Raw genomic sequence first — 10,777 nt, 5'->3', positions numbered from 1 at the left:
AACCCCTGTCTCAAAAAACCAAAAAAAAAAAAAAAAAAAAAAAAAGGTATTATGTTTGTGCAGCTCATTTAAAAATGTAATGCATAATTAAAATTACAGATTGATAGTCATTTATAATAGTCAAACTTGTAGTCATGTTAGTTAGATTTTCTAAATGTACAAGAGATATATAATGGATCGCTAATCTTCAACCCTTTCAAAGACCTACAGAATATGGCGTTTAAAATGTTAAAGAACTTAGACTTTTCTTGGCAGTGAGAAATGTCTGCTTCTGGCAACATCAATTACTTCAAAGATGTTAATGAACACTTAAGAAACTCATTATGGAATTTGCCTTCAATGTGACAAGGCTAGCCATTTGGGCAAGAAACGGCTCTTGCCTGGACTTTTGATGACATGCTGTATGAACTGAACATGCAGGACCCACAGAAAAGTGACTGCTGAACTTTCCAAAGGACAGGATGGTCCTTTGGAATTCCTGATTCACAGAAGAAACTGCCAGACATTCTGTAGGACATAGAAGAAAGCTACTGATAAACTTTGCCAGAACAAGGCAGAGCAGCTCTTCAAATTTTCTGTTTCACTGAAAAGTCTGCTAGATTATTATGGGTCTGTAGGCTGAAGATGGATGCCCCAATATTACAAAAGAATTTTGGGTGACTGCACAGGCAGCAAGATGTATCTGTCAATTCTAGAACTTTGGAAATTGCTTACAATGTACTTCCTGTTTACTTAGGTAACATTATATCCTTCTGGAGGTCTTTGATGGAGTTGAAGAATGGTTATAATTATAGTTTTCTTTAGTTATGATAAAAGATAAATGGTATGAAGCTTTAGACTCATAAAGAATTACTGTAACCGTAATTCTTGCTTGATACCTGTTTTGTTATATGTAATTTTACTTTGTTAAAGTTAAAAGCTTCCTTTTTAATTGGACAGAAAAGGGGAAATGATGTTGAATGTCTTTCTGTATATGTGTTGCTTTTATTGGCCAATGAATAAAGCTGCTTTGGCCAATGGCTTAAGCAAAGTAAAGCCACGCGGGAAATATAAACAGAGATATAGAGAGTAAGCAGAGTCAAGGAGAGACCATGTAGTTGTTGAAGGAGGTAGACACTATGTAGATGCCCAAGAAGCAACAGGTAACAAATCACAAGTTTTGTGGTAAAATATAATAGAAATGGGTTAATTTAAGATATAAGTGTTAGCTAGAAATACACCTGAGGTGTCAACTTGCAGTGTTTTAATTAATATAGTTTCTATGTGATATTTGGATCTAGGTAGCTGGGAAATGAATGAACATTCTCTGCTTACAAGGTAATCCAGAAATTGATCAATTAGTGATGGAAAAGTGCTGAAGGTCTCAGAACTTCATAAAACACCAAGCCAATAGCAAAGGTTTAAAATAGACATTATATCACATGGGAATAAGCCAAGGAGATTGTAAGGAACTGTCCTACTTGTTCTTCATATAAGCTTGTGTCTTCTACATAAAGAGAAAAACGGTTCTTCACTGATGTATACAAAACTTATTAAGTAGTTGCTAAATATATTATTAGCCATTTATTACTGATAAGCAAACTACAGATACATAAATATTCATCTATTCAAAGATTACACAGCTGTTTGTAGAAGAGGTTACAAATGATGCAATTTGCCTCTTGAGTCCTCATGTACTTAAAAAACTTATTGGCCAGGAATGGTGGTGCATGCCTTTAATCCTAGCAGAGAGATTATAAGAAGGCAGAGGTTGGAAGATCTCTGAGAGTAGAAGCCAACTAAGTCTATACAGTGAGTTCCAGGATACCAAGAGCTATATAATAGATAGATCCTGTGTCAAAAAATAAAATAAGTAAATATTAATATTATTTTATGTGCATAGGTGTTTTGCCTGCAAGTATTTCAGAGCAGCAGGTGCATGCCTGGTGCCTAAAAAGGTCAGAAGGCATCAGATTCCTAGGGACTAGAGAGACTTATAGACTTATAGACAGTTGTAAGCAGTGGGAATTCGGAATCAAACTTCAATTCTCTGGAAGAACTGCCAGTACTCTTAATCACTGAGCCATCTCTCCAGTACCACCCCCACTCCATGCTTTTAATTATACTGCTAAAATACTATAGTAGAAGTAGAGAAATATGAGGGAAAGATACTTCTAGAACTTGGGTCAAGCAGTTAAGACACAAAGAGGAAGCACCATGGTAAGCACGTATCATTTGTAAAAAATCCCATGTTTAGGGATACAAACACCAATAAAGTATCAAGACAGACAATTTAATTACATTTATAAGTTTGCTATAGAATTTTTAGTGACTGAAAACTTACTCTCTTGCCGGTGCCCCTTCCCACTGGAGGATGTGCCTCAGCAGCTTGGCGAATTGTACAAACCATTAGCTCTATAAGAGCACTCTCTTGACGGTCAGACATTGCTGTAATAAACAAAACGCGAGTATAAGTGGTTTCATAATCATATCTTAAATTAACACAATGATTAATTAAAAACTGCAAACATTATTACTTAATAATTAAGATGGACTCTAATTTTAGTATATCTGTCCATTTTAGTAATAAGTGGCTATTATTAGCCAAACAAACAAACAAACAAACAAAAAACCAAAGCATATAAAGTAAGCACTCTTGTCTTTAACATCTAGTTTTTTTAAGTCCTTACTTTTGAGTAAGGCAATATTAAAATTTTACCATATTTTCTTCTACATAATTTCAAATCTTAAAATTTGATTTCAATAAATTAAAGATGTCATACATTTAAAAAGCTAAGAACACCAACCTATCCATCTACCCATCTATCTATCTATCTATCTATCTATCTATCTATCTATCTATCTATCTATCTATCTATTTTGGTTTTTGAGACAGGGTTTCTCTGTGTAGTTCTGGAGCTTGTTCTGGAACTTTCTCTGTAGACTAGGCTGACCTCAAACTCACAGATATCTGCCTGCTTCTGTTTCTTGAGTACTGAGATTAAAGGTGTGTGCCACCACCACCTGGTTTAACAACACATTTTAATGTATTTCTGGTCAAAATACACATATAGTTTCTTGTTCCTCTTTGGGGGGTTGGGTGCACAGGGTTTCCTGAAACTTGCTCTGTAGACTAGCCTTGAATTCAGAGATCCGCTTGCCTCTGCTTCCTGAGTGCTGGGATTAAAGACGTGCTCTACCACATACAGTTCATATATAGATAGTTTAACACATTAAGTGATTGAAAAAATGCAATTTACTCCATGTGCTTATAATCTAATCAGATATTTCAATTGTTTGATACCACAAAAATGCAGCAGTAAAGAATCACTAAAAAATATATATGTTTATGTATGATTGATAAATAAATAAATAAATGGACAGGAGAAGAGTTTTTGGTTTCAAATCCCTTATCCAGAGTCAGAGGAAAATACAACGAAAAAGATTTACCTTTGAAAAAATTTAAACAGTAAGCATATTTTGCATCTGAAGCCAGCAAACATGAGATCTGAATATTATACAACACATGGTCTATGGAAATACCTTGTGAATTGTATAGTTGTGTTCATAAGAAAAAAGAAAAATCAGAAATCCTTACCATTGGAGGAATTATGTTGTTCTATTTAAAAAGACATACGGCATATAACACAGAAGTTACATTTATCAATGGAAAAATAATGAAAATAGACTTGTCAAAATATTGTACCTTCCTCTCCTTGAACAGGTTCTTCTAAGAGCAACTCCGTCATACATTCCCAGTCTTTCAACAGTTCTTGAGAGCTCTCCCACAAACTGTCCACCAAGTAGGCTGCATGTTCATGTAACTAAAATTAACAAATTGAATGTGACCAAGGAACATTTAATAAAGTAATTACTAATAATATTATGAGTTAAATCACTTTTTCACAATTAAAATGGATTGGTATAAACAGTTCTAAAAACGATTTAAAACAAATATATATGGTCTACTTGTGGAGGTCATAGGACTTGAGGTGCTAGACCTCCCCATCCACCTTGTTAGAGACAGCCTCTTTTCACCATTGTATAGGCCAGGCTAACCGGTTCCTGAGCCCATAAGGATTCTCCTCTGCTCATGCTTAAATGGAAGGTAATTTACTATCTCCCCAGGCCTGTTTTTCTTTTAAAAGAAGGAAATTAATTTTTCTTCCAGAATTCTATTTGAAATATTGGCACATCTTAGTTAAGTAATAATAATTAAGTTATTCTCACTTTCCTCTTTCCTATTCTCATTTGTGTTCGACTCAATGCACCTCTCATCTCACTATTTTCTATTGTCATGACTATTTTGATAATTTTCTTTGAAAACGATGTCCACATCTAATCATTAAACCTTAAAAAATATTACACTCTAACAGAAGCTCTTCATGCAGATACGCAAGGATGCTGGCATTGGTCCAGATATTAATACTAATGATAATAATAATACCTTCCCATACTTGTATGAAGATATTCCACTTTTACGGTAAGTGATAACCAGGTAGCCAACATTTGCAATTATATTTTGTAAACTATACATCACAACTCATTTTGAATTCCTAAATTAATTTAGTTCACCGAGAGAAAAGTTTAAAAACTGAAGCCAAGTAGAAAAGCACAAACAAAGGGCAAATATTTCAGTGCTGGGAACTGAACCCAAGGCATTGTGCCTATTAGGCAAGATTTCTACTAAGCTGTATTTCTACCCCTTAACTGCTATTTGTTATATATGCTTGTACTTGTTTCTTCATCAGTAGTGGAACATCTTTCCAGATTTACTGGTTACCTACTGCTATCTAGGCAGAGCTAACATTTAAGCTGTGTGTATTTCTCCTTACTACCTAATCTCTTTATAAATCTGGATGATCGGTGTATACTGTTCTCTCTTCTTTTACCTTAATTTTCTACTTGATTTCTACTGCATTTAAAACATTACACATTGGCTCCAGAAATACACTAGAAAAAACATGCATGTGAGGGTTGGTGGACACACCCCAATTCTCAATTAATTATCAAAGCCAGAGGAGTTAATACTAATTATCATTTTCACGGGGGTGGGGATTGTAGTAGGACATCTTTAAAATTTCCAGTCACCCATCTTAAGGAAATTATTCCTAGATCATCACTAATATAATCCCTAAAGAGACAAGAAGAAAAGGTATACAACTTGGTGTCAAAGATTAAAAATAGAATCAGGAAAACAAAAGCATTAAAGCTATCACCATTAAAACTTTACTAAGGAAAAAATGCTTGTTGAGTAGGTACAGTTTTAGTTAGGGAAGATTTTAAAATAGTTCCTGATGTTTTAAAACTCTTGGCAGTGATGACAGCACAGCAATATAAAACATACTGAACGACACTGAACTGTATACTTCAAAATGTATAATGTACACAGATTATCACTATAAAAACCCAAGATGACTAAATTTATTCTTATGCTGACTAAGTACATGTATATTGCTGTAGAGAAGGGATAACATATTCAGCAGATTATAATTTTAAAAATAGAAGCCATGTCTTTTTGTTTCATTGTTATTGGTCTTTAACTCTGATTTAACTTTCATGATTCCAACCTTATTACTTCTTCTGTAAGTACTTGTTATATAGTCCATTGTTTGTAAACTTTCTTCTGTGCTATTCTAAGATATGTTTTTAAATAGTAAGCAGCTGTTTTAATTTTCTTTATTGAAACTTCAAAGAACAATGCTGTTTTGTTTGTTTGTTTTTACTTTTTCAAGACAGGGTTTCTCTTTCTGGCTGTCTTTGATTTTTGTAGATCAAGTTGGCCTCGAACTGATTGAGATCCGCCTGCGTCTGCTTCCCAAGTGCTGGGATTAAAGGTGTGTGCCCCCACAGCCTGGTGGAACAATGCTTTTTAATAGATCATGTTAGTCCATTTATATTTTCTGGGATAATCAATGACAGAAATACCCCCACTCCCAACCAACACTTTGCTTTGCTTTAGTATTTGTTACCCCCCCGCCCCCGCTTTTGAAATGATCTTTAAGTTACAGACTATCAAACTACACTCAAAGGAGAGGAGAAAAAGCTAACCATTGGCATATTATGCAGAAGGCCATATGTGAAGACAAAGAACAACAGAGGCCAAAAGTGACTAAAACAGTGGTTATAAATGTTCACAGGAAGCCAACCTGCCCATCAGGGCAAACGCTAATGTCAGCATAGGGTCACTAAGTGCGTGGCTGGGTACTGCAGTATTTGAGTTAAGAGATCTTAGTTTGCACTGATTACAAGGTGACTGGATCAGTTTATTTGTCTTTTAAAATGCTATAATTGAGCTGAAAGATGAACTGAGAGACTTTAACAGCTCCATACTTCAGTGATGGTGTATAATTGATGCTGAATATATAGTTCAGCCAAAATCCAAATGCCCTTTTACATTCCTTTTAGCAACAGTGTGAACACTTTTGTAACTTGCTGTAACAGTGTAGGTATTTAAATAACATTCCTTAATTTGAAACTGGAGTTCATTTTCATTGAGAATAAACCCTTCTATGTTATAAAGAAGACCTGGAGCCTATTTTGTCATCTTCTATATTATAGGACCTTGGAAAAAGGCAGTTGAGATAGGAGACATCAATATTATTTTAATCAGACACCTATTCAGTTATTCAGAAGTTCTATCTTCATGACAGAGCCCAAGGTCCTGAGAGGCAGAGAGACATGCATCAGTGAAGTATCATGGCCAAAATGTGCTTGGGATGATACCAAAGTTGTTCTTATTAAATTGTACTGCAAAATCTGTCACATGATGCATAACTTTATTGGCAACGTTTGTTTCCATATAGATGTGCCTGTGGTGGTGAATAAATTGCCAAATTCCCGAGCCTGTTCTACAGGTAACCAGCCTGACTTAGGAGCCACATTTCCACCAAGTATCATTCCTATCCCCGTGGAAAATTCAAATCCGCCATTCAAAGCACTGTGGTTCACAGCAGTAGATGAAGGGCAAAGCTTGCAAGCAATACCTAATGGAAGGAAACATTACCTACCAGACTGTCCAGTCCTCCTCCCTAAAAAGATCCAGGGCTCCTGTCTGCATGTAGGACATCTGTGATCCATTTAGTGAGGGAACCAGGTCAAGATTTAAAAGACTCCCAGAAAATCACCTTGAGAGGGGATGACCTAAGGCTGTTCCAGTGGCGGTACCAACAGGGCTGCCACCTGCATTAGTGCTCTCATGATGAATGAGCTTATGTTTGCAATGGATGCCATGACTCCTTTCTGCAAAACCATTTGGAGGTTTATGGCACACAGAGGCCAAGGAAACAATGTGGCAGGTTAGCTCATCCAGGAGGATTGGCCTAAAGAGGCGTGTTTCCCTGTGAAATCAGTATTTTCTCATACTACTTTGGCTGTCACAGGTTAGTTGAAAAAAAGTGACAATAAATATCACCCTTATTTTCAGCGTCAGAATTATCAGAATTCTGTGACCAAGATTAGGACCTATTGGTACAGCTCCTGTGTTTCTGATAGAAACAGCTTCACTAAGGTAAGCAGAATGAGCTGTAGCTTGGTACTTCCAAGACCTGCCCACCCCCAAGGAACTCTTTAGTAACTCATCTGCATTATTGATTCTTTCAGCATAATCTCCTACAATTGATGGCTGCTTAATAATTGGCCTCATACAGGGAATCCAAGTTCTCACAGAGAATGGCAATAATACTCTACTTGGGGTACTCACAATATATTCCTGATGACAAATACCTCTTGGACAGCTTGATTTACTTTGGTCTGAATTAGATCAAGCAATGTGTTTACTTGCTAATTGTTTCATCTGATGTCATACCATCCAATGGCCTGCAACAGCTTTGGAAAAGAATAAACATCTACCTCAGTCGAATATTTAGCTCTGCCAGAACCTGAGCAATGTTCACTTGAGATGCAAGAAGAATCACGATGTTCAACTTCTCTATTTTAACATAGATAGGATCCTTGTACTTCACAAAAAAGACTGACTTTTTTGGTTGTCTGCCTGCCTGCCTGCCTGCCTTCCTTCCTTCCTTCCTTCCTTCCTTCCTTCCTTCCTTCCTTCCTTCCTTCCTTCCTTCTTTTTCTTCAACATTTTAGGCCTTCTCTGAAAAATTAGTTTGTCATTCCTTTGGGCAATATTATGGCTCTCCAGACAGCACAGTGACAGGTGGAAGGGATACTTCTTCAGTAGCATATTATAGTAGTTGGAGTCTTAGTGTAACAATTCCAGAATTTCTTTAGGATGTCTACTGCTCAAACACCACTGCTGAGTTGACATGGTTGTCCAGGAGTTACTTCCTCACAGATACTGATTTTCCAAGTCATCTTTAGTGCTGTAATTTGATAGCCTGTCAAGTATGAAAATCTGGTTCCATTCAGTACATTCATAGAAGTGAGAAGCTTATAGATATTCCGTTGTTTCAGAGTGATTAAGTTGCTGATTGGCTAAGCTTACTAATCTTAGACAATACTGCTACAGTATTCGTCATCATCACTGGATTTAAATCTGCTATGAGATACCACAGAAAATACCCAAGTCTCTGATTTTCCATCTTATATTGGGTATTCACTCCACCCATGACCTTGGGATACCTGGCCTGAGAGGCAGTTCTTGTCTGCTATGTGACCTCTTATAAGGAAGAGGGGGGGATAGTCAGACCGTCTCTTGGGTGGTTAAGATAGAGGCAGGTAGAGTGAAGCACCCTGTGATCGGTTCCCAGATTTCCAAGGGCTCTGTAACTGGATTGACCATTCATGAGTGTATTCCCCCTTTTTTTTTTTTATATCTTTTCACTTTTTTTTATTATGTATACAATATTCTGTCTGTATGTATGTCTGCAGGCCAGAAGAGGGCACCAGACCTCATTACAGATGGTTGTGAGCCACCATGTGGTTGCCGGGAATTGAACTCAGGACCTTTGGAAGAGCAGGCAATGCTCTTAACCACTGAGCCATCTCTCCAGCCCCTCTTTTTTATATCTTAACAGACGAATGTGGACTTCATCTTTACATCATCTGTTTATTGACAGTACAGAATTTCACCACATAGACTGCAGTCATTTTCTGAACATAGGGATCTTTGTCTTTCAAGCACTTCTGGAGAGATTCAGAGAGATATTCTCTAACCACGTCCATCTGGATGCCAGACTCAAATCACAGGACTTTGATTTTCACAAATCTGATGCAAGATGTTCACGTCTGGATGACTCTTGGCATAGTTCATCAAATAGAGGTACTAAATCCTCTTTGCTACAGGTTATCAGTCTACACATACACTGCATCTGGAGAGAGATCGCTAACATCTTCCTGGCAGGGTGCCAATCACCTTCTTCACAGATTCATCTCTCCTACATTTGAGTTTTTTTTTTGGGGGGGGGGGGTATGGGAAGAGCTTGAAACAGAATTTCATTATGTATCTCTGGCTGTCCTGAAACTCACTAGGTAGACCAGGCTGGGCCTTAAACTCCACAGACAGCTGAGATTAAAGGTACATGCCTCTACACCCAGCTCCCTTCTTGGTTGTGAGCCTAGTCTTTAACGGCTGAGCCATCTCTCCAGCCCAATTGGTTGTGAAGTACTTGAAATCAGTCATGAGTTTGGATCTAACATAAACTAGAGGGAAGAGCAGGCAGGGATGCAATGGCAGCCAGAGAGCCTAGTCAGGGTGATGGTCTAATGGGTTCCTTCTCACCACGGTTCTTTCTCTAGGTATGAATATTGCATTTTCATTCCAGTTTAATTTTTGATATATTTTTATATTAGGCACATTTTACTTCTTTATTTAATTGGAAAACAATGCCTCTACAGTTTAAGAATTAAAAAATTACATTAAATATCATTCATACTTTTTTTTTTTCGAGACAGGGTTTCTCTGTGGTTTTGGAGCCTGTCATATTTTTAAACCTAAGCCCCAAAGCTTAGTTACCAAAGACTTCTACATCCCTGTTTTTCTTTCATTGTGTTCTCCAATGGCTATTACCTACTACTTAGAGACAGTATTCTTAAGCCCAACCGTTTATAAAATTATATTAGTACACCTATAAAAAAATTCTTTCAAGCTGGGAGGTGGTGGCGCACGCCTTTAATCCCAGCCCTCGGGAGGCAGAGGCAGGCGGATCTCTGTGAGTTCGAGGTCAGCCTGGTCTACAAGAGCTAGTTCCAGGACAGGAACCAAAAAAAGCCACAGAGAAACCCTGTCTCGAAGAAAAAAAAAAAAACCCTTTCAATAACAAAACTTCTAAATATGGCTAATCCTAACCCTATCAGGCTGGCCTCGAACTCAGAGATCCACCAGCCTCTGTCTTCTGAGTGCTGAGATTAAAGGCATGCGTCACCACCTTCCAGCCCAAGACAAATAACTCTAATGAACAGTCACTATACAGCAAGACTGATATCTGAAAAATTATTACAAATTATGTTATATCTAACTTGTATTAAATCCTATTTCCATACTGGTACATTTTATCCTGCAAGATAAAATTATATTTTATTTTACAGGCTTTCTTCTAAGCTTGTACATTTGATAAAACAGTCTGAAATTTCTAGAGCTTTTTATTAAAATAGTCCAGGTATGTTCTGATTCATTTTTTTTTTAAAGTAACTTAAAATTTGCTTCCAATGTTTTATTTAAAGATTTTCTACCTCTTCACCTCTGGTAGACAGTTAAAACACATGAAAGGAGTTGTGTAAATAATGTAACTCTTAACAATTGAGTTTATGGAAAACCATTTTCAAATGAAATCAGCCCAAATTATTACGCCTATAATTTCTAAATATTCCAATACTGTGTCTTTGATCTTGCTAAAGG

The 10,777-nt window shown here is 36.8% G+C and overlaps 1 protein-coding gene and 1 pseudogene across 3 annotated transcripts in view; both read right to left on the bottom strand.

Moving 5' to 3' along the window:
* The window catches only part of Stag1 (STAG1 cohesin complex component), a 305,418-nt gene that overhangs the window by 72,747 nt on the left and 221,894 nt on the right, over positions 1-10,777 (bottom strand). For all 3 annotated transcript variants that reach the window (XM_050139376.1, XM_050139375.1, XM_050139374.1), the window contains 2 exons: positions 3,686-3,803; positions 2,324-2,427 (listed from right to left, as the gene is read on the bottom strand). In XM_050139376.1, the coding sequence (XP_049995333.1) occupies positions 2,324-2,427; positions 3,686-3,803 (222 nt within the window). The remainder of the gene's footprint in view (positions 1-2,323; positions 2,428-3,685; positions 3,804-10,777) is intronic.
* LOC126499844 (AP-2 complex subunit beta-like) lies at positions 6,246-10,096 on the bottom strand (annotated as a pseudogene).

Source organism: Alexandromys fortis, unplaced genomic scaffold (genome assembly GCF_014885135.2).
Source record: "Alexandromys fortis isolate MF-2015 unplaced genomic scaffold, M_Fortis_MF-2015_v1.1 scaffold_36, whole genome shotgun sequence".
Classification (NCBI taxonomy): domain Eukaryota; kingdom Metazoa; phylum Chordata; class Mammalia; order Rodentia; family Cricetidae; genus Alexandromys; species Alexandromys fortis.
The sequence above is the reverse complement of the archived record's forward strand: the minus strand, read 5'-3'. Positions and strand labels throughout refer to the sequence as shown.